This window comes from Ambystoma mexicanum, chromosome 5p, assembly GCF_040938575.1.
Source record: "Ambystoma mexicanum isolate Mex_15411 chromosome 5p, UKY_AmexF1_1, whole genome shotgun sequence".
NCBI lineage: Eukaryota > Metazoa > Chordata > Amphibia > Caudata > Ambystomatidae > Ambystoma > Ambystoma mexicanum.
In genome coordinates, this window is record NC_090930.1 from 1017817996 (window position 1) to 1017842994 (window position 24999).

Genomic DNA, 24999 nt, shown 5'->3' on the forward strand with positions numbered 1-24999 from the left:
AGGAGTCTGCCTGCTAATTTTTCAATGCAGGCTCCGACATCACAAAGCACTCAAACGGCTGAAGTCACCTTTCTGCTAAATGGCATACCGACGTCATTTGCTAATGCCGTTGCTAAACCTAACTCACTGGAGCCCTCAACATCAAATCCTCCAGTGATAGATGTAGTAGAAGTGGCGAAACTTCAACATGAGAGAATCCTACAAATTGAACAGATCCTGTTTAAATCACAGTTGTTTTTGGCCTAACTACTCCAAAACAATACAACTGCTCCGGCTTCTGCTTCTGCGGATCCCTCTCCTGATAGTCCATCAGCATTCACGAATCTCCTTGAGGAGTCTACTTCCTTAGAATCAATCGACATGTCTAAAAATATTTACCATCCATCGCGTAGAATGAAAAAATCATATCAGTGAACATTGAAACGGAGAAACAAATCAAAGAGGAATAGTGCCTCTATCTCTAACGTTAGCAATGCAGCTACCTCCTTACAACGCTCAGCCAAAAACCTTGACAATGTAGATGCGAGGCTGAATATCTCTCAAACGGGAAATGAAGATTTTCAGTTCAATTCTAGTCAATTGAACGAAGAGAGTTTGATGGCACTTCAATTAAAATCGTCTAAAAAAGCACAAAAAAGAGCGATGAAAGGCATGTGTTCTTCTGCTCTCAAACCTATTGATGAAAATGTACGTGAAGATCAAATTATTGTTGGAACAGCTGCTGGTTGTGAAGGCACCACACCTTCCAGTGTCTTATTACAAGCTAACTTGAATACATTTTTTCCTCTTGTAGAAAATAAAACATCATCATGCTGTGGTACTACTAGTAATTCAAACAAAGGGGTACCTGAATCTGAGGGCCTAGCTCCTATGGTTGTTTAGGCGTTGATTCATCAACCTCTGTTTGCGCCACCTTTGCTAGATCCCGAAGTATCTATCGTGCAGAATATAGCACCCCAGGTGTCATCCCTAGGCAAAGTGTCACATGTTTCTAATTTACCAAGAGATGAACCAGTAGAACAAGTTGCCGACTATTTGAACATCTGTCCGACCTGTAGCGTCTGTTCAAGTACCTTTTACACCTTGCATCGTGGAATCAAAAAACATGCATGTGCAGTCTACTTCCACAGACGCACCTTCTGTCCCTTTTATCATTATTAACCGAGACTTATTGTCATTTAATGAAATCCCGGATGAAACGCAAACCCTAATTCGATGGTCCAGCATCCAACAAATTAACGGTGTGGTTCCCATCAATCGCACATTTTTGATGAACACTCTTCATAAAATTCCTTCTTTGCACAATTTAATTTCGCAAGATATAGAGTGGGTAAAATTACCTTTGATTAACAATAATCGCATGCTGTGCAAAGTAATATCGCCTATCATTGCGAAATTAATTTGGGAGTACAAAACTGATTTGCCCTTTCTGGGACTGGAATTACAAGCATTTTTATCTTTTGAAAAGGCAATTCAATTTTTGGAATTCTCACCTCCTTCGATTCCAAAAAATTGTACTGCTGCAAACAATTCTGTTTCTGTTCCATTGCAGAATGAAAAAATATTAATGCAACTGGCCTCTCTTACCTCTGCATTGAATGGTATCTTGGGGATCTTGTCTTTGGCAAAAGTCCCCGCAAATCTAGCAATTACGAACCCCTCTACTACAACGACCTCATAACGCAACAAGCTCACTATTCAGTCTTGGAACTGTAGTGGATTTAATAATCTTTTATCATGGTTCGCAAATAGGAGTAGGAATGACCCTCCATCTATTTTTTGTTGTTGAAAGAAACCATGTGCTGTGATGAATTTCATCTTGATGGGTTTACTGCCGTTCATAATGTCGCGGCTCAGCCTTGGTCTGGGCGTCCAGTCGGGGGGATTTCTATTTTACTCAACAATGACCTCTCCTTTGTAATAAATTCCAATGTGTCCAATCAATTGCTTTTATTGATTGATATTGACATTAACATTTTTGGGCCCAAAAAAGTGGTCCTGATATCCCTTTATTGGAATCCCTCTACCCTTGGCATTGAAGAGGCCATTCATATCTTAAATGAAGCGTTAATGGAAATATTCTATAAATATCCCTCTGCAGAAGTCCTGATCTGTGGTGACTTTAATGCAAATTTATATGCATCTTTAAATGTGCCCCCGCCACCTGAATCTTCATACCATTTTAGAACTGCCCACGCAAATGGTGTAAGATGGACACAGTTCTTTTCTTGCTGGGATCTTGTAGTGATTCAACCTCAGCGTCCTCAGGCCTTTTTTACTTGGCGTAGAGGAATTCATGCTCTTCCATTGATTACATAGTTGCTTCTCAATATCTCTCTGGTATCATTTCTCTCATTAATGCCCACTTTCCATCTTATGGCGACCATGCCATACTCTCGGGTACTATGAATGTAGAAACCAAATCCTTTGTTAGGATGCAGGCACTGGCCTTAGTTCAGAGCAATCGACAGCTTTTGTCAATTCGCTGGAATATTTCAACTTGCCGACGATTGACATTCTTAGTCAATCGGGATTGGTGGCCTGATTCCTAGCTCGAGGATAAGCCCTCTCAGGCTGTTCTCGAGTGGAATCTGCAGATAATTCAAGGTCACCTAACTGCAATAGCAGAATCGGCGCAGTTACAGACAAACACTAACGCCTCAACCTTCCTTTTAGCAAATATACTTGCTAAACTAAAATCGGAAAGAAATAGCGAATTAAGAACCCTTAAGCGAAAGCTTTGTTCTATCGATTGCATTAGCTACTTGGCAGCCAAAAAACCTCTTGTACGAAAACATAAAAATAGCATAAAAGCTGCCCGAACTGCGTTTCATCTAATTGGTAACCAAAACATGGTACGCCTGGTCTGTAAGCATAATATTCGAGATATATGGAAATGACTTAGGGCATCGAAAAAAAGCTCCATGTCTCCTCTGGAATCTGCCATAGACGGCACTTCATGGTTTGATTTTTTTGAACAGAAATATCTTTTACCTCTGAGATTCACACTTGCTGATATAACTAATCTAGTTACCTATATTCCAGCGCTTTGCCCATGGTCTGTTGAGGACATACTGTGTGCTATTACAAAGCTAAAATCCTCTAAATGTGCAGGCCCGGATGGGCTGCCTCCCTGTGTAATTAAGGATGACCCGTTCTTTTGGGCAACCATATTTTTGAGGATTTTTCAATACATTTTTACTTTAAAATCTCTCCCGCCCTCCTGGGTCAGCAGTTCCATTATTATTCCATTACATAAAAAAGGACCTTTAAACAACCCTCTAAACTCCAGGCCTTTTGTGCTTATGGATGTGGCGTCTAAAATTTTCGCACTTCTCTTACTGAAGGATGTCAAAACCCACATAACGGAAAATCGCATTTTAAACAAAGTCCAGACGGGCTTTCGAAAAAATATGGGGACACAACTAAATGCCATGATTCTGGTACATTTAAATGCAGAAGCGCATGGTCCTCATCATGGACCAATTTTTATAGCGTCTTTAGACTTATCCTCCGCATTTGACTGCGTAATTCGCAGTAGACTTTGGGATAAAATGATAAAACTTAAATTCCCGCTTTCCTTAGTAGCACTCATTGCGTTGCTACATCACAACACGTCTTTTAGAGTACGTATATCAAGCAAAGGGAGTCTGACCGAGCCTATTCCAACGGCAATTGGCGTTAAGCAAGGCTGCAACCTGGCGGCAGTCCTATCCAATCTATACTTATCAGATATTGAAGGGTTATGGGACTCTTCCAAATCTTATATTGTCCGGCTTGGGAGGCTTCAACTCTCATGGTTGGCGTATGCCGACGATGTCCTTTTGTTTGATAGCACATATTCTGGTCTTCAGAACAAATTGGAAACTTTTCAGCACTTTTTTAGAGCAAACAACCTGACTATAAATTCCTCAAAATCGAATATTCTTGTGCTTTCTTCAAGGAAAAAGGTGCGCATATTTTGCTGGCACATAGACTCCACCTATATTCAAATTGTCACACACACTACATATTTGGGTTACAATCTTGCAAATAGCTCCTCTGCTATTTTTTGGCAAAAAACTCTGGTCGAAAAAGTTTTGCCATTACAAAACCAAATGAAAATAATTTTTCGTAAATATTGTAAGTTTTCTTTAATTCCATTGTTTGAATTTTATTCTAAAAAGGTGGAGGCAATCATCTTATATGGATTAGATCTATGTTTATTAGATCTCTCCACCTTTCTAAATAAGTTGCAAGCCAAATTGTGGAAAACTACCCTTTGTCTACCGTCTTATCTTCCGAATGCAATCTTACGACATGAATTAGGATTAAATTCCCTGGCATCGTGTCATAATTGGCGTATATTGAAAAATTATGCAAAGATGTGTTTTCCTTTTGAAAATTCGATATACGAGGATTTCCTTGTTATGTTGAGAGAATCCTATCCAGTATTTATTGTAACTTTCCACAAGCGTATACTAGCCATTTTAGCCGGTATTAACATTTCTTCTGGAGAGTTGCAATTAAAATTAAGCACAGCTCACAAACGCTTAGGAATGATTGGGCTGCTACCTGCTCCGAGATATTTTCTTATGGATCATTTTCTGAATACGCGATATTTAGACACAAACAATTGCCACGCTTACAATACCTCTTGCTTTGCCCCATTGTTGAAACCAGGACTCTATATATGCAATTTCGCTTAGATTTAATTCACACGAAAGCAAGAACAAAATACTGGGTCTGTAATTCTAACATTCCTTCTGATACCACCTGCAGATTTTGTAATAAGGTTGATTCAATTGAAACTCTAAACATCTTTTTCTTACATGTTCTTTCTTTGAAACCGAGAGGTTAAAAACATTAACTCTTTCAACTCCACTCATTCAGTCAATGGAAGGGAATTAATATGGTTACGTTGTATGTGTGGCTCCTGTAATTCAATAATTCTAGCAACTGTACGCCTAGTGAAAATCATTGAGGCAGCAATGGCCAACCATTCAGAGACCTAGAATTTCAAGGTTTTTGCTTATGACTGGTTCAGTGATAAGATGTTTTTCCCAGAATTTATTTGTTTTTGGTTTTGCGAATGGTGAAATGTTTCTATGTGAAGGGATATTCATGTTTTATATAGAACAACTAACTTGGGATGTTTGTCTGTTTTTGAATATTATGTGTAATGTAGACACCTGTAAATATCAGGTTTTTCTTTTTAATTTAAAAAAAAATGGTCTTGAAATATGTATAGTGAATGTATGTAAAGATTTTTATTGAATGAAATGTAAGGATGCGTAAGCATCAAAAACAAAATTTAAACAATAAACTTTAAAAAAAAAAAAATGTGGCTTCAGCTCCGTCTAATGAGTCTGCCACTGTACAGGTAGCGAGTCGACTACTCTATCTTCTTTGGTTTTTGCTCCAACCCTGGTTCCTGTAGTAGGTACTTTAGGTTTTACTTTGGATTCACCTCTTCGATTTCGTCCCTAACTCGTGAAAGTAACTCAGCTCTGTTTTCATTGGCTTAGACTGCGGAAACATATGAACAGGATTTTCACTTTCAAACTTCCGCTTGTGCGTTCCCGTACAGGGTATTTCAGGATCGGCCCCGGAAATGCACTTCTGTGTTGTCTTCCTGCTTTTTTACTTGGCTCTTTTAAATCAGCCTTACTGATGGCAGTATGATTGGTATTAGGGGCACGAAAGAAAAATCAGATTACACCTAAATTGTTACAGTTTCACTTGCTGCCATGGGATTTCTGTATCCATTGGAAATGGAGCTATATAACTTTCAATTCACTTGTCTTGTGATCACCTGTTTTTTAGGCAGAGAAACTAATCTGGATGGTCCAGAGATACTCACATCAAAGATCTCAGTAGACTTCATTTCAGGAGATTAGTCATGCTAAACTCTCCAAACAAGCCTTTATTGTTTATTGTATGTTTGCTGCTTTTAGCTTGTCTCTTATAAACTGCATTTCATTATTTTTTTTGTCTTAAATTGTGTGTGCTTCCTTCGGAAATAAGAGCGCTTTAAAAAAAACTCCTAAATAAATAAAACATAATTAGAAACAAATGATTTCTTAAACCTGTTGTATCAGAATTCTCAATTGTCTATACGTAGACATCTATTCCTCTATGGCAGGAGTTTGCAAATTCTGGCTCTCAAGAGATTTTGCACTACAAATCCCATCATCCCCGCCATAAAAGTCAATGGTGGAGGGACATTGGAGCTGTAATACAAAACATCTGGAGAGCAAAAGGTTGCAGACACCTACTACAGGCAACCACCTGGGCCCATACTTAATTTTCTTTTTTCTTTTGTCTCTGGAGGCTCTCGAAAATATCCCAAAGCAAATATATTTCAAGTTGGTACTAGGAGGGTGGTATCGGGTAGGATTTTCAATAAGCAATGATTGTGAACAGAGGATAGCACAGGGGCAAGCCACTGGTCTTGTAAGCAAGACCAAACAGAGCTACAAAGGTTCAAATCCCGGATCTGCGCTTCGAAACGGAACTCAGGTATGATATTAGGCGTGTTATAAAAAAAACAATTAAATAAATTGTGCATAAGTTATTACCTCATTAGCTTACAGTCTGAATCTCTTGGTTTCTGTGGAACTCACACACAGTACTGCACAACCACCCTTCCAGCTAAACTTGAATGATGCTCCTTAGGGCGCAGCAGAGGGTCAGCACAGATGCAGAAACTGAACAGTGCAATGCGAACAGGTCACTACTGGCAGTGTTGGCAGCAGCTCCGGCAGGTGCTGAATGCCGCTAATGCCAAAAGGGCACTGTTTCCTTCCGATTTTAGGGCGATCTATTTTGGATCCACCTGAATGACAGGTCAGGTTCTTTCTACACACATATTATTGCGAGGTTCCTGGTGACTGCTGGACATTTTTTTTACCATTCCTTTTAAGTTGTAATGCTGAAATGGAGGGGATTAAAGACAGCCAAAACGAAACCCACCCCCGATCACTCCCTCCCTGTTCAACAATTGGAAGCTAAACTCCTGACCACAGAAATAGCAACCCAAAACAACAGGCCATAGACAGACAGCAGAGTTGCACAATGGCGTAAGAAGTGTCAAGCTGCACACTCCTGGGGAACCCACACACTCGATGACTAACCCACAAAGAACCTAAGACCAACCTGCACACGAGAACCTAGATATTCAAAGAGGAACCTGCACACTTGTGGGGAACATTGACACTCAAAAGACAACAAAAAACCTTATACAAAAAGGAGAACCCGGGCCAACAAGGCTCCCATCTGGACACTGCTACCTCCATCCCTCGAAACAGACCCCACAGAAAAATACCCATACATAGGACCCGGGAGGGGACTTTCCCACTGCAAGCATGAACACAACAGCAAAGCTACCTCGCCTTTTCTCCTCTCTCTGCACTAACCTAACCCACCCCCACTCTTCAAGGTCTGCCAGAGCGCTTGGAGACCAAGCAAATGGCAACCGTGTGCAGTATAAAATCCAGTGATATCATGCAACATAATAGGGTCCCGGATACCTTGTACTTGTTTTTAGGAGAAGGATGAATATCCGCACAATGTGTTTCGACCTCTAGGGTCCTTATCAAGGCTCTGAGTCGTCTCATGCGAGAGCTGCAACACCGCCACGATCGAGTGAATAATCAGCCTAACCAGGCCAGTAACCCAGCCCAGTCAGACACAGGGCGGACACCTTTACTCTGGCCTATACAGCAGCCCATCAACCCAGGAACCTTTCGGGTCACGATTACCCACACAATAGCCTTGATAAGGACCCTAGAGGTCGAAACACATGTCAGCTGACCACAATGGGCTATATGTCTTTCTGTCAAATAAAAACCATTGGAATTCCACTCAAATAATTATGCGGATATTCATCCTTTGCCCAAAAACAAGAGCAGGGTATCCGGGACCCTGTCGATTATCCTTTACAAAAGGAGGGGAGGGCACCACCTCCTACAACCCGTGACCTTGCAGCTACCCAACCAATTCAACCTACCTCAGAGCGAAGTTCTGGAAGTGTTTCAAACTAGGGCCCTTCCTTATTTAATATAACGTACACTTTAGGGAGGGCTAACATCCACTAAGGAGAAACTAAACATGGTAAGAACCCCCAACCCAGGCCAGGAAGCATATTTACCAGGAAACCAGAAAGTCAATTTCCTGATAGCCACAGGTCTCATTGCAACATACCGTCCCTGGTCTCCACGCTGAGCTGGAGTCCCAGGTTGTGCTGCGGATTCATCACCCAGAGGTTGCTGGTGGCTGTGATGTCAAACTCAAGCCAGCCTTCGTCCGATGCCCAGGCTGTTTGTGTATCCAGAAGGAAGAGGTCAGCATCCCTGCAAAAAAACAAAGATGGGACACGTTGTGATTGGAGGACCAATCGCCATGAGAATTGGGGAGCAGTCATGATGGAAATGTTGTCATGCTTAAACTACCCGTCTTACCTTAGAGAAAGAGAAGAAAGGATGACATTTATATAGCATTCCCTCAAGACACTAGCCACCAAACGGTGGCTTTTTGCATAATTCATGCCTTTCAGTCAGTGGTCGAAGTGGGCGGGAGAGGTTGGGAGTGGTGCTCCTCTACATTTTTTCAAATTAAGTTTTACTGTTCCTATACTTATATTTTAAAGAGAACCCGTTCCAGAATGGTTTTGTTTTAAAATAAAAGTGCACTGCACTGAACGTTCCCTTAAACAGCAGGTGTTTTTGTTTGGGGGTTTGTATTGTGCATGGGAGGGGCGTGGCATTGGATTTTGGGGGCCAGAGGCAGTCCAGTAGGGAACATAGTTCCACTACTACTCTTCGTACACTTCGACCACCACTGCTTTCAGCACACACTGAATGGGTCTTTGTGGGCAGGACTCTGGCTTGGTTCGGTACAGGACTAGCCAGATATGTTTTCAGGAAAGTGGGATTGGCACCAGTCTCTAATCTGAAAAATTCTGTGTTTACAGGATGGTAAAGGTAACTCTTAAGTATAGGGAACTGTGGAAATATATCCAATAATCCAGTAATGTAAAGCAGGCACCGCGTCTACCTCCAGCCAATTAAGCACTGTGTAAACCTCATCTTTACACCTTACAGCAAACACAACCTTACCTACTGGCAGTGAGCACAGTCCTAGTGAATACTACAGGAGTACTACCAAGCTTTGACTTACATTCTTGTGCTCAGCCGTGCCACACTTTCCTACACTAGTAGCCAACATACCCTATAGCAGCACTCTTCCACAATCCTCAGTCTTTGGGCTCGCCCCACTAGATAATCTACTCCCAAATGACTAGGCCAACCTATAGAAGCAGATCAACCACAAGAACCAGGTTATTTCTACCCGCACCCACCGATGCCAGAGGTTTCACACCTGCCTCCCCTGCCTTGCCACTAAAACCCCACTCCCTTTTCTCTTGCAGGGTCATGCGAAGCACGGTTCTATGTTCTTAGATCAGCAGTTTTTTTTTGCAGAGTTTTTAGTTTAATATTTTTGGCTGAAAAAACGAATTAAAAAATGTTTTTTTTGTTTTATTTAGGGGGGCCAAGCATCCCTTCCCTATCATATAGTCCCTATTACCCGTACAACCCTACCCTTTATGTCCCCTTACCCACCCACTGCCCCAGGTTTTTCAATTCGTTTTTTCGGCCGAAAGCTTTCGACAAAAAAACTCCATTAAAAAAAAAGCATGGCGATGTAACAACGTCGTATCGCGAAGCACTGATCATTATTACTATGTTTTATATCTTTACTCTTTTCCCGCAACCTAAATAATATAAAGTTGAACCAAAGCCCCATCTCTTTTTCCTCTGACCTTTCTTAACAGTGATCCGTTTTGTTTTTCACAGCAGTTCACTAGTTTGGACTGTTCTGCTATTCGCAAGTCACGCCAGAGCATGTTAGCGAGGAAGAGGGCACCAGAAAATGATCAGATTGCTCTCCAGAGGGTAAGGTTCCAGACATGTAGATGATTGCATTAAGTCTGGCGTCTCCATAGGCGCTAGGACCAACGTAGCTCAGGCGAGTCATTTTAGAAAAGATATCTGGTGTAGAGAATGGTAAGGTGCACTGCTCACTTCCAGACAGATATCTACTCCACGCTCACAGCCAGATATCGCAAAGCCACCTCATCCTCTATTTTTGGATCTTGCCCTTGCTGAATCTTTTTTCCTCTCCAATAGACCAATGTCTGGATTCCCCAGTGTGGGGCATAAAATGGCACTCTAGGGACAAGTCTAAGTGCTCTGATGATATGATATGATAGGTTATTTATAACGCGCTTAATACCCAGACGTTTTTAAGCGCAGACCCAGGGATCGAACCTGTGTTGCTCTGTGTCATCTTGCTTCCAAGACAAGCACGTTGCCCCTGAGCTGTCCTCCCGAGAGGTGATGACCTCCACTTTGGTGATGATCTGACAGAGTATGAACGCATAGTAACATAATGCTTTGGTTACCCCAAGGAATCTATTGGCAGGCAGTAGACCACCTTCATTTGGATGGGCTGGATTGAAGAATGTGGGGTTCTGTTTAAGTTTATAGAATTTCCATAAAGCTGACATATATGGTTTCCCTTTCTCAAACCAGAAGTCGCTCTTAGAGACGGTGGGAGGGCCAGGTTGTGGAGAGCTATAGAATACATTCCCATGGGCACCCAGCATGAGATTGTGAAACTAATATTTTTGAATCTGTAGATAATCCCTGAAGAAGGGAGTACGCTCCCGAAACGCATTGGGTTGGAAATACTGCATGAATTTGAAAATTAAAAAAGATATTTTAAGAAATACAAGTTGTTTAAGAATGTGTCTCTGTGAAGAAACTTGGTCTTTACTAATGGATACAGTTTATTGAATTAAAATATTAAGACATTACCTGTGTTTGCAGGACAAAGGTGTGCAGGAGACGGGAGTCTCCATATTTTTGGAGACGTGTTCAATTGTTTGATATTTTCCTGCCCACGTGTCAGGACAGGTGTTACCCTCAGCACCCAAATATCTAAATATATTTGACATAACATTACATTGAGAAAGGAGTGTGCTGCACTATCTTTTGTTGAGTGTTTGAACCCAGCATGCACAGGTTTTTGCTAATCTTCTGAAACGGATATAGGACACTCAGCAGTGACTTTGAAAATAACTATTGCACAGCACCATATTGCACAGCACCTTAGTTGGGGATCTCGCTTTTAATGAAATATAACCACAGAGCCAGAGGAAAACAAAAACAAATCAATATATTTTGCAGGTTTGGCCATTCTAAGGAATCTACTGTTTGATGTCAGACCTGCCACCTACCTATTGGTCGGGCAGCGCTTCTGATTGAATATGGATCTTAATGCTGTGCCTGATATTTCCAAGTAACTGAATGTCCCTTCCTCCCTCCCTTACACAGGAACATCAAATGAGAGAAGGTAGATCCATATTTGTATTTAAATAGGAGTGCTAAGTGCAGGGTTACCAGGCAGGAATATATAACATCTGGGGTTACACATGTTTCTTAATTTCTTTTAAGTGATGTTCGAGGAAAGGAAACATGGTCTGAGAGTGTTGCGCCGGTGCTGATATACATTGTTTGCATTCATGTCCGGGAGAGAGAGAACCAGAGTAGCCAAGATGGCGCATCAACATCAGCATTCCTGTAGAAAAAAGATCAGCCCCAGGAAAGAAGTGATGAGAACCAGGTAGCAGAGAAATTACTAGCTGTGAGTATCTCACAAATTGAGTTGACTCAGTGTGCACAAAATATCTTGAATAAGGACTTATGGTTTGCACCGTGTAATTGGATCTATGGTTGGTAGTCTCATGTTGATTTGCAATTCTTTTCCAAAAATTGATTTTTCAGACCAGAGCAGATACTTCTTCTAAACTTCCTCAGTAAAGAGAGTTCTTCAAGCTGTCCGGGTTTAATTCGGTGGTTCATAAAGAAGCACTTGACACCTTTTGCTCGACCGTCCCGGGTGAAGGGGCACATCTAAATTGCATGACTAAAGTGAAGTCATGTAATCTGGCACCTGATGAGCAATTGGTTAATTGAAAGTACTAGATTCTAGTAATGCTATGGAACCTGCTAAGATGGTGCACTGGTTGTAATGGATCGTGATCCTACAGAATCTATCAAAAAAGCTGATTAAAGGAGTGTTAGACCTGGTATTGGAAGGAGGATCAGTGTCGGAAGTTAATGCTATGGGTCTGATTGTAGAACAGCCAGTGAATCCACTGATATATTGCTTAACTAAGAACCTTTGTTGTCCTCCAGAATCCTAGATAGTCAGATCAATACCTTTATTTTTAGAACCACTTGTCAATACACTGACTTCTTTTTTGCAATATTTGGCAACTAGTGATGCAAGTTATGCCAAGAATGGTCTGGGTGGATCTTGGACACTATGGATGTGACGAGCGCTCGTATTCCAGCATCCCACGTGGTGAGTGTACATTTGCAGTTAGAGATCTTTTGTGTCAAACTGACATTGTTGATGCAGATCATGAGGTGGTTGTATTGTCATTGGGGATTTTCTCGACGGAGAGTTTTGTTTTTAATTTCAAGAATTCTTATAAATGCAAGACAGGAATAGCCATGAGTTCCCATCTGGTGCCTAGCTAGGCACACTTGTTTATGTAAGGATTTGAAATTCAGAAGTGATAGGATCCATAAACATTGGCTGCAGTATAGGGTCAGGTTTAAATTTCTTCTCCTGGTTCACAAATATATCCACGGTTAGGCACCACTGTATCTGGCCCACTCTATCCAACTCTCCAAGCCTTCTCGTAATCTCCGCTCTGCCTCCTTGACTACCCTCGTGGCTCCTTGCCCTCCCTGTGCTCCGTCTTGCTCCTGCTCTTCCTCTCTTCTTGCTCCACTTGCATGGAATTATCTTCCATCAGACATCTGAGAAACAGTCCACACCGATTTCTTCAAAAGCAAATTAAAAGCCTGACTCCTCACCTCCGAGTTACCCGCTTAACCTACCTCTCATCTGCTTGCTAGCTAATATTATTCCCTAGCCTCTAACCTGCCTCTGTTTTTCACTTCGTCTGCCTCCACTCTAGCACTTCACCCAACATGGTCACATCTCAAGCACAGCTGGCTGTTTCGCCTAACTGCACTTAGAAATATCTAATGTTGTTTGTCCTTAATCTATGTATGCCTACTTATGTATTTCCCCTGGTGGCTTTTCCATTTACTCCCCTACACAATCCTGGCCAGAATGTCGCTCAAATTCACCCCATTGTAAGAAGCTCACAGTTTCCCTTGAAAAATCTGATTTCTTATTTATTGTATGTTCTTTTGTGATCAAAAGAGCATTGTTCCTCCTGTATATAAAGTGTTATTGCTCCCATTTCTTTATCACACTCCCGTCACACGGTCACTTCAACCTCAGAGTGTCGGGCTACCAATGAGGGAATGAGTAAGTACTCCACTGCCCGGCGTCCTTCCACTGCACGCCTGCCTTAGGGCTCCCACTCAGCAGAGGTGCACTGCTTGCACATTATGCGAGAGGTCTGCCAGGCAGCAATTGCACTTGGCAGAACCTCTGCCACACTGACAGGCATCGCTGAGCGATTTTGCTTCACTTCAGTCGCATACCGCTCGAGGGTGCAGCTGAGCTGCAGCCATTGTTGGGTCCCTTTCTTTACAGAGCTTAGCTACGCTTCTCCTCGGTGTCCCGTGCGTGTGGGAGAAGAGGAGCAAACATGGCAGTGACTGAGTCGCTGCAGCACGTGCTCTACAGCAGCTCCTCTGTGTCCAAAGAGCACAGGGTTGAGTAGAAGGTTGTGAGGGCACACGTGGATCAACTCATCTTGCCTGTACAGTTCACATTGGCGGAAAGCTGCTGTCCACGGGGTTCGAAGTGTACAACAAAGTAGTGGAACTATGTTCCCCTCTGCCCTGACCTCCTCTACCCAGCTCACCACTGATCCCATAACACCCCTCCACATTCAAGCCCCATATCTGGGTTCTGAATTTCCTCCACTCTCTCCCCCTAACAATGTGTATAACAACTGTGCCATCAACACTGAAAGAAATAGTATAAAACATGGACCTTAAACGATCACCATTGCTTTCAGTCATTGCCGCCCCACTGCATGCAGCTATGTGCACCCTCCCCTCTCCAGTCACACCTCTTAAGGGGCATGCCCAGGACTGTAGCCACCCACCCAATATCTCTACACACACCTGTCCCTGCGGCAGTTTCACATTAATCATGCTTAATTGCAGAAGTTAAGCGCAGATGGAGGGCTGATAGAGGGCCTTAGCTGAAAAAGGGAAGAGAGAGGTGGCCAGAACTTGGAACTGATGGACCACAGGGCACAGGTAGCATGTCCCCCCGAGGGTCCCATGGGGTGGTGGATGCTGCACACCGGGGTGTGCTAGGGGAAGAGGGATAGGGCCGGCAATTGGTCAGAACACAGGGGTTGGAGAGGGTGCTGCCACTGAATAGCACTGTTGAGGAGCCACAGCTCTGCACACAACAGAGAAGTGCTAAGTGTAGCACACCAGAGTGTTCGACTGGGGAAGGGATATGTGCCACAAGCAGTCAAAACAGAGGGAGTAGGATAGGGTACTGCCACTAAATAACCCTACTAAACAACTCATCGTTCTGCATATACCTCTCGAACTCTGAACTAAACACAGCCATACCTCTACAGCACAACAAACCGAACGCACTTCACTACACCACAACAATGGAACAAATTACACATAGCATCGCCCAACAGCACATGGTGGCTACCAACTGCAAAACACACCTACGCTCAGAGAAAGGTGTAAACCGAACAGAAGCTGCCAAAAGCACATCACATCGCTCTTTCTCTTTTGTCCCGCTCAGTCCTACTAACTTACCCGCCGCATACCCCCTGCTTTGCAGATCTGCCAGAGCACCAAGGGGCCAAGCAGGGGGCAACAGTGCATGGTATACAAACCTTTAACATAACATAACATAGTGCGGTTGATGTGGCGTCTCGGGAATAACTCAGCAAGATGTGACACTAGAGTCTTATCAGACCCTGATTCAAAGGTGCCTTTCTCTGGCATCCACGAACATTGCCTTGCATCATGAAAAGTTAGGGAACAATGGTGGATGTTTCTGAAATGTAGAGGAATGTCATACCCGCTAGTTCCTGCCCACTTCGACCCCTTGTTCTCCACTGCAGTGACAGCATAGTAACGTACATGCACCGCATACTACTAATATGTATCGAACAAAAAGTATCACAGTTACAAGTTCCCGATTGAGGGGTAAAGCAGGAAACCTTGGCTGCAACAAAACTGCCAGATACGACTTAAACTATGCAGCTGCAGACTGTAGGAAAAAACAGGATTTGGTCAACATTAATGCACATGCCATAAAATAACACTGGGTGTGGCCTCCACCTCTTCCACTCCGGGCTCTGCAGTGCTTAGTGTCTGCCTGGGAAGCACCACGCATTGCTGGGAATGCGAGGTGATGCCAGAGGAACCCTGCGGGTGTTCACTTCATTATTCTCTGCTCCCCTGAACTTAGGCCCAGCCTCCGCACGATAAGCCGCAGAGCCACAGCGAATCACGTACCCCTCTCTTGATCTATTCAACACATATAGGCCCTCATTACGACCTTGGCGGAGAACCATGGTGCTATTAGCACCATGGTCCATGGCGCTAAGCTGCCAACTCCGCCATAGTGGTTGGCGGACTTACCGCCCCATTCCGACCTTGGCGGGGCGGTAAGTCCCCAATCCCCATTTACCCTTCCCCATTCCCATTTTTGCCCCATAGGGCATAATGGGAGTGGGGAAGGCGTTAATTACGCCACCGTAAATTACGGTGGCGTAATTAACAACGAGGTCCCTTAGCGCCATGGATTTTAACACCTGCTAAAAGCAGGTGTTAAATCCGCCATGGCGCTGAGGGAACTCGTACTCAGGCGGTAAGGGTCGGTGAAGTTTACGCCGGCGTAAACCTCTTACCGCCTGGGTCGTAATGAGGGCCATAGTCTTTAAGCTCACTTCTTGCTACCCTCTTCCCCAGATGGTGGCTGCAGCTTGGGCCTAAGCAGTCAGGCTGGCTGGGCCCCTGATGAAGAGCTGGTGGAGCAATGCCCCAGACGAGGCCTCAGACAAGCCCCCAGAGCAGCACCTTTCTTTCTCAAAATCAAGTACAGTCATATCTCCAGGCTTCTTTCATCCTTTCCTGATCAACTTCACACCTCTTTTTAGGAGTGTCTCTCTGCTATCAATCAATCGATGCTCACTCACTCTCTTCGTCTTAATTCATATCTCATAAGAGGCTTAAATGCTTTTCTTTCTCGCCCTGTCCTCTGATGATAGTCTTCCCCTTCTTTTCATTTCCTTTTTAGTGTTCTCCCCCTATGTTTTTTCTGCAGTGTTGGCATGTTTTATTCCTCACTTTCTTTTATTAATCATATATCCTATATTGATTGTTCTTGTTATTTACCACTAAATGTAAAAATATGTCTTTCACGACTGCAGCTGGGGGGGCGGACATGGCTGGTAACGGAGCGCTAGCCAGCTCAGGCTGTGGGCCATTACCGGCCATGTCCGTCCACCGCCACGATCATCAAAACATTCGTACCGTGGCGCGCAAATGTTTTTTTTAGTCCCTCGGGAGATTCACTGCTTGCGCTGAAAAATCTGCCAAGGGAAAAACAAAAAAGAGTGTCACCGCCGTAAGGAAAAGGAAGTAAGCCCCTTTTAAATATCTACGGCGGCAGCCGGGCGACGGGAGGAGCACCGGGATGGAGCACAAAGCTCAGGTCCAGCAGTTAAATGGGGAGGGTGGGACAGGTTGAGGAAGGGGAATCAGAGAATTTTGGGGGTGGGGAGGCAACAGGGAGACGCTCCCTGTTTCCTCCCCACATTACATTGTTTTATAATGGCACCACCCGGGGATGGGTCTCGGCTGGCAAGAAGAAGCAGATTGAGAATGTCTATTTTTGCCTGCTGTTCCAGCCACCTGATTGGCTGATAGCTGTTCCCCAGGTGCAAATATTGGTTAAATCCATTTTAATGTTTCCGTTACTAAGACTCTTGTTCTCACGCTGTTTTTTCCCTGCCTTGACCCTGCTGCCTCTCCTTCTCGCGCTCCACTTCACTTAATTTTGAAATCTGCTACTCGTCATCTATTTTGGCTCCTTTCACGTTCCCATATCTTCTTCTATTGATGCTCTTCATTGGCTTTCCTTCCCTGATTGTCTTCTTCATTTCCATCATGTATGTATTGCCTTTAAATGCCCTCAGCACTCGAGGAAGGATCTGGTCAATTAGTCAAATCTTTAATTGACAGTTCTGAGTTTTACCAATATAGAAGCGATCTGTTTGAATAATTATTTATCCATAGGAGGTTCAGAGAATGGCTTTATCTGAGCATAAACATTTTCTGAAGTAGAGCGAGGACGTACCCAGGCAGAGTGTGACCACAGATCTAACCATTGTTGCTTTTGCATGTTTCGTGTGTCTTACCCTCAAAATCCCAGGTACCAATCCAGGTGCAGTGGCTAGTTAATAGACCCCTCCGAATTATCTCATTCAATCAGAAGAAAAAGTGAACAAGAACAAAAGAATTGAAAAAACATGCAAAAACTGGGAAGCATGGTCTCCTAAATTCTTCTTATTTTTCAGCAGTGACCCCTGGAGCCAGGTGGCCTGTTGTTAAAACTGACATTTTGGTGGTAGTCACATGAAAAATGTACTTTGGTGATGCCCTTGATAGTACTTAGAATGGGTAAGAACTACAAAATAGGAGTTGTTTGATACCCGGTTGAGAGATAGGTTGATAACAGTCTAGCCTGTTTTCATATGTGGCACAATTAAATTAAAGCAATATTGCCCATTCGACCGTCTCATTCAGGCCAATAATATCAGACTGTAGGTGTAATATTCCTCTTTGCTCTAAGGCATAGAGAAATCCTTCACACATATGACGAGTGAGTCAATATCTGTTTTATCGTGATCAAACTACTAATGGAGCCCTTAAATTGGCAGTCCTTAGTCTGGATTAGTGCTCTCTGATTCTTTTGTTCACTTGCTCACTGTTTTACCAGTATACCAGAGTGGCAGATTATTCATTACACACATTTATTGACAAACTATTTGTTGGTTAGCCAGTATCCAATCATCTGTTTCAACAATAAAATGCCCAGCCTTAATTACTTTAAGAATAAGATTAAGGCGATAGCACTCCTGGAAACCTAATTTAAAATAGACGATTTCACATTAATGACACCAGAGAAGCTGGTTATTTGACTCACAGCTGTTAAAGATAAAAAGAAAATACATCTATGATGGTAAAGATGGATGGGCAGTTTCTACTTGATGGTGAAAGCATAGCCCGGTACCAACATTCTTGTACTTGTGATGGTGGACACATCATTCTTTTATAACAATATGGGACACAATTGGATTAAATCGAAATGCCCATGTACAATGTAGGAATGCAATGACTTAATTGCGTGAAAAGATGGTTTGTTTCATGGGTCTTTTTCACTGTAAGATTTGACCAGGTTGAAGCTGACCTTATGATTGGCAGACAGATATTTTAACACCAACGTTCTTGCACCTGTGATGGGGAATACATTACTTCTTCATAATGCAGAACAAAATCAGGATGAAATCCTAAGGGTCCTATACAATACAGGAATGGAATGTTCTGATTGCACGAAAATGTGATTTGTCCTGCCGAATCCTCTATTCACAAACTCTATAGATCTGACTGCAACGCAATGGCTGCACACAGTGTGATGTAATTTGGCTGTCATGACATTGCACCAAAATGGCCGCACATTGCACTGGAAAGTGCTGATGTCATCGCACAGTAGCACAGGTTACTTCAGAATTGGCTTAACATAATTTTCATAAGAAATAGCACAGAACACATAAAGCAAAAAGCATAGGGTGCAGATCCATACAGAATAAAGAAGTTGTAGGTAAATGCAACAGTGTGGAACACAGGTGAAATAAGGGGACACATTATGAAGAAGGTAGGCATGAATTAATAATCAATTCTTCCAAATATATAATAATTTTTCTGTACAATGTTTACTAGCAGCTTCCTAATGAGGAAACACGGGTTTTAATTGATCGTTTGTGGTATCAAGCAAGTGACAGGAGACAGAAGTCCCCTCTCCACATTAAACAATGATGTGACAGAGGTAAATGCACACTTTGTAAGTTAGAGAACGTGCCTCTATATTCTTGGATCTCTATAAAGCAGTAATTCAGATGTTTTTGTTGACCAAGGATCTGCTGCATGAATAATTTCACTATGTTGCCGGCTGGTGATAAAGGAATTGATGGACGAACTAATGACAGAGTATGCTTACAGGAAGTGAAAATATTTACAATGGAACCATGCATTCCCTGGGGCTTGTGCATTTCTTCAACAAGACTTAAGATAGACCAAATATTTGGTAAAGTCATATCAACATAGTTGGACTTTTTCCTTTCTTGAGTCCACATACTAGCAATCGTTTATAATCAGGTTCTACTTTTAAATTGCCAGTCCCATTGCGTTATAGAGGGGGACCATTAACATAAATCAGAACGTTTTTCAAATTCATTATCATTTGACAATCTAAATAATTCGAATTTTAGGTTAGAGCATAGTTTTGAATTTACCAAGGAATAGAGTGTGTTGTAAGTAGCACTAAGTGAAATCCTCGCTCCAATTGATTGTGACAGGGCAAATAAGACGAGTCTGGTGTACCAGTAGAATTGTTTACAGCTGGGAGTGTCCATCAAAACGTTTATGTGGTCCTGATGAAGGTGAGGTGAAAGAATAAGTAAAACTGCATGTTGAAGCTAGCAGGCTATTGTGATAAATAATTGCCTGTTGAAAAAGGTTGTCACTATTCTCCCATTAAGAGTATACAAGCTGCAGGGAAACTCCAATGACATGTTTGTACTTGGATTGCAACTTGTAAATTTGCATGTGCCTTTATGGATTATTATGGCTTGTCTTTTTATTGCATTGTTCTGATTCTTCCATGTAATTATCATTTATTATTGACGGTTGGCATTTTTGCTTCTTGTATTTGTGCAACCTTTGATTACCACCTTCCCTATCTTTAGGGCATTGATAGTGGTCCAGCTCAGATAAGAGACCTATTTTTCATATGAAATGTGAATTATTTTTTGATATGTGAAGAAACAATAAATAAAAAAATAAACTTTTGGTTATAAAGCAATTTAATGTAGCCATGCCTTGCTAATATAATGTAACATACTGTCTACACTTTTTGGGAATATTATAGACTGTGCAGTTAATTAACCCGGTTCCAATCAGGGGTGAATGCATGTTGTTGGGGTAGTCCTCATCCCCTTAATGGCTGAAAATATTTCTGGCATTCACTGTGCTCTGCAATAGCCAGGGTGATGTTAGGTGTAAATGAGATAGAGTATCGGTATACTACAGAGTCTGCTGTTTGATGCCATTGAGAATGGGGGAATCTATAATCCCATGTCCTAGATATTGTCGAGGACTACCAAATTCATTGCAATATTGCTACACAGACTTCAAAGTCCGTAGTCTCGTCGACTAGTTTTGTTTGACCTGAGTTCAACCTTTTTTCGTTATTAGGGATCCTCGCATGTCCCCCCTGCCAACCCTACGTCCACCACCCCCACCTCAACACCTGTGAATTCTGTTAGGAAATTTGAAAGCTGTCCCGCGTTCTCCCCTCAGGTGAATTTTCATCTATATAATCATAGTAGATCTAGTCATGTGCTAGAAGAAAAAAAACACACAACTTTTGTGCAGGCACTAGTTCTTTCGAGAATTCAATAATGCACGTCACTTTATGTGGGAATTACCAAGAAATGCATAGATAAGCTTCAAGCAGTCCAAACTAGAGCAGTTAGGGTGATTTTGCTGATAAGGAAGGATGGGCGTGTGTCCTAAGCTCGAGACACATTGGGCTGGATGCTGGTTGAGGATCAAATTTATGCAAGAGCTATGTTCCAAACTTTGAAAATCCTACATCGCTTGCTCCAAATTATCTGACAGATATCATTAACTTTCCTGTCTATAAGCGAACACTTAGGTCTACAACTCTGACGTTGCTCTCTGTGGATAAATGCCAGAGATCGTGCCTAGGGGGAAAGTCTTGGAAGGTGCTAGGATGTCATTTGTGGAATAGGCGGCCCTTATATATCAGGGATTGCCCTTCCCCTGAGAAGTTCAAATGTTGTGTAAAACATGTGCACCTACTACGAGTACCCTGAAATAATTCTGGCATTAAATTAGGGTTTCCTGAAGTTTTAGGGTTGTAAGTATTAGTACATGTTTGTTATTGCCCTTCTGGAGTGTGTGGTTTAGATTTATCAAGTATATGTATTTATTATTGTAATGTATAATTGTGTGAATCGTTCAATGTACAGAGCCTTGAAACAGGTTTCCGGCATTGTTGAGCTTGATACATGACTTTACTACTACTACACCCCTACCCCTTTACCCCCATACACCTATACAAATGTATATGCTTTTGGTTGAATCGACCAAAAGTGTTCTACCAAACTGCAGACTTTCAAAAGAAAGTCTATTTAACAACAGCATACTAGCACAGCCCTGGTTCTACTGCACGCAAAGATACTATACACCACATGAACCAGTAACAGCAGGCCTTCTGGAAAGTTGGATACCCTTAAATGTTTTGATGTCGGCCGTCATGTTTTTTTAGTTTTTTCAGGGAAATTGGAAATGCACAATATTAGTGGAGCCGTTTCCCTAAGAAAATACTTAAAACTTAAAGGTATTTGCAACCCCCGGATGGCACTGCGGGAGCGAGTGGCAATCTCATCAGCGTTCAGGGGTAGATAGTGCCCGTGACTACCCTGAGCCTTTGCTTGGCTCGTGCCTACCTTAGGCTCACGCTGATGGGCCATTATTGACCCTGTCTGCCCCTGAAAGTGGGGGTGATTGCCGGAGTCACACTTCAGTGCCATCTTTTCTTGGGATCATTTCCATTATTCATCAAGTCCTAGAGCTGTGTTTTCTTCAGCAATTAAGTTTGAAACTCTGCTCCTAATGCAGCTGTTATGTTTTATTTTGTTATGTACAATTTCCGGCGGCCTTGTACTGTATATGTGTCTTGTCATTTGGTGTCATAGCCTACAAGTCTGCAGCAAGGAGTGTTCAATTACAAAAATACAATGTATCCTATATGTGCTTGTTTTGGGTATTACGGTCTTTTCTTTTTTGAATGATAACATAATGCATTTTCTTTCCAGCCTACATCAGACCTAAACATGAATATCTATAAAAAAACAACTATTAACAGATTTGTAGGGTAATCACCTAAAAAAAGTGAAAACAAATGTACGAGAGGAAACATTACATTTTCAGAAGGGCTAATAGCTAAATTATAAAAGGTAAAATTGAGGTTTAAAAATGGCAGATTGTTAAACATATGACAATATCAAAATAGCATCAACAATGGCAGGCAAAACAGTCCTGGAAGTGCACAAAATGGATCCCTTAAGTCCAGAGATCACCAGTATTGATCAGAATATTGAAATTGTTAATGGTCTTGCATTCTCTTTCATGGATCTAGTGGAACACATGGATCAATGTGTCGTTAAACCCAACTGGTATAACATCTAAGATACTTAAAGTAGACATTCCCAGTTGCCCCACAGCATGTGACCAAAGAGAACAAAAAGCAACATCTTCACAAATGTACAATTTTCTCAAACTAAAAAATTATTTCACAACTTCAAGACATCTAGGTGGATGGAAGTTCTTTCTTCTTGGCACTAGATTTTCTTGGCACTCAGTGCTAATCCCTTTTTATCAAACCGAGCTGTTATCCCTCTGTACCGACAGCTGGTAAACTAACCCGTTTTGAACTCTGGACTGCGATTTCTGCCCAGGGGTTTAGTGGATGCCATCAAGCATTCCCTAAAGAGTGGAAGGGGGCTGTCTACCAAACCTAAACTCCATTGTAGTGGCCCCTCTGCCCCGTTCTCTGGGCGTTCTCCCATTGATCCCAGTGGGCTTCGATGATCTCTGTCAGATATCGATGTCATCTGGCAGTGGCCTAACAAAGTCCCATCCATATGATGCCTCCCTAAAGGAATCCCATCGTCGGGGCGGGAGGAGACATGCTCCACTTATTGGGGCACAGGGTCACTTATCGGGCACAGGGTCATGGAAATGGGCCCCACACCATTCGGGTTCTGAATGATAATCTCTATCGGCCGGAAATTTAAACCTGTAGACACCACCGAGCAATGTGTACTAGGTAGGGTTTATTGCCTGCCAGGAACCATGGTTTCTGCACGTGGTAGAGTACCTTGATGTGGGATCGGCAGATTACTGCGCAGCATATTTGGTCTAAGGAGAATTGGTTGCAGTTTTTGGGACACATTTTGCTGTATATATATGTGGGGGTGGGTTTAGGGAAATAATGTAAGAGGGTTAAAGGGGGGCCAGCAGGGGGTCTTTCCCCGAATATATATATATATATATATATGTATATATATATATATATATATATATATATATATTCAGCAAAATCAAACTGCCAAAAAATTGAAATTCAATGAATTCTCCTTCGACCAAATGTTTTAGATCATATAACCCTAAACCTCTTGAGGTCACAGCCAGGCAGCAATCTCCACTTATCACCAATGGGATACTTTCTGAGTCGCCACAAGGCTTTCCTGGCTCACACATGCTAAACTTCCCAAGTAAACGCAAGACATCTCATTAGCAATTGAAGCAAGAGACTGAAAGATTGCTACCTGTTTAGGTTCTCCTTTATAACTTGATAAACAGCAATAGTGAATGTTTGGTTTTCAAATGTTCCGGCAACGCAGTCCTTGTAGATGCGAAACTCCGCCGCTGTCACTGCCTCCCCGTCTGGAATCTGCGAGAGATTAAACTTGAATTCTTTGTGATGCCGATGTAGTGGCGAAAACTCCTTGTCATACTCAACTGTAGCAAAAAAGAAACAAAAAGACAGATTTATTTGAGGAATGAGAAAACAGGTTAAGGCTACTTAAAGTCAGAGGGCCTCATCCCGAGTTGGGCAGTGGCCCTTAAATGTGTCAGTAACGCTATTACTGCTGCATTTAAGGGTCCGCCCAATCACAGGCCTGGCTATAAACTGGGGGTAAATACACCAACTTAACCCCCCTTTTTCGGGCACAATTAGCGCGGCGCTATTAGCGCATTCTGATTGCACTGACAATGCCTCATTGGGTCCAATTGACCCAATGGAGAATGAGGAATTCCCATTACCGCCCAGCCCTTGATCTGGCGCTAATAGCGCCAGACCGGGTGGCGGTAACGCTATTAGCGATGAAGCCCAAAAACAGGTTTTGTTACCAAAAAAAGCTTCTTTCATTGAAGGCACCATTCTGTGCATTGTGTACTGTGCTTGCTTCACCAAGCCCTGCTTTGATTTAAACCAGGACCACTTCCAAGCCATTCATTTCTCTTTTCATCATTATCATCATAAAACTTTATTCGGCACAAGCCTTAAAAGTACATCAAAAGTAAGCAAAAATACAGGTAAAAAGGCTAACATGAGATCAAAATGAACACAGGTACCATACATCACATGGAAAAGAAAACAGTTTTAAACCATTTCAAATATTTGTTACAGAATCGATGTCCTAGATATGTTGCGATACCACAATGCAGCACAATATAGCGGTATCTTTGCAGTACTGAGGAAACAGCCATGCCTGGAACCAATAGCAAATTTAATTGCCCCAATACCCGTCTGACGTCTGAATAGTGGGAAAAGAGTCTTCTGCCTAATCTTACATAACAACATGCAATGTGTTATTTCTTCCTCTACATTGCGGCAGTATGAACAAGAACACCTTCACATATATATACGTGATCAAGAGCTCAGTGTAGCGCGAAATGCGTTGTGTTGCAGGTCGTGCACCACGGCGTCCTGCCTCTGTCTGTTTTATTTATGTATTTAAATTTATATAGCGCGCAAGCAGCCCAAGGGCATTGAGGCGCTGTTACTTGTGAGAGCTTAGTTACAGAGGTACAGGAA

At 42.4% G+C, this 24999-nt stretch overlaps 1 protein-coding gene across 1 annotated transcript in view; it reads right to left on the bottom strand.

Annotated features, from left to right (window-relative positions):
- The window catches only part of BMP6 (bone morphogenetic protein 6), a 561752-nt gene that overhangs the window by 218768 nt on the left and 317985 nt on the right, over nt 1-24999 (bottom strand). Inside the window, exons 2-3 of the mRNA XM_069613493.1 lie at nt 23726-23918; nt 8185-8333 (exon numbers count right to left, since the gene is read on the bottom strand). Coding sequence (XP_069469594.1) covers nt 8185-8333; nt 23726-23918 — 342 coding nt within the window. The remainder of the gene's footprint in view (nt 1-8184; nt 8334-23725; nt 23919-24999) is intronic.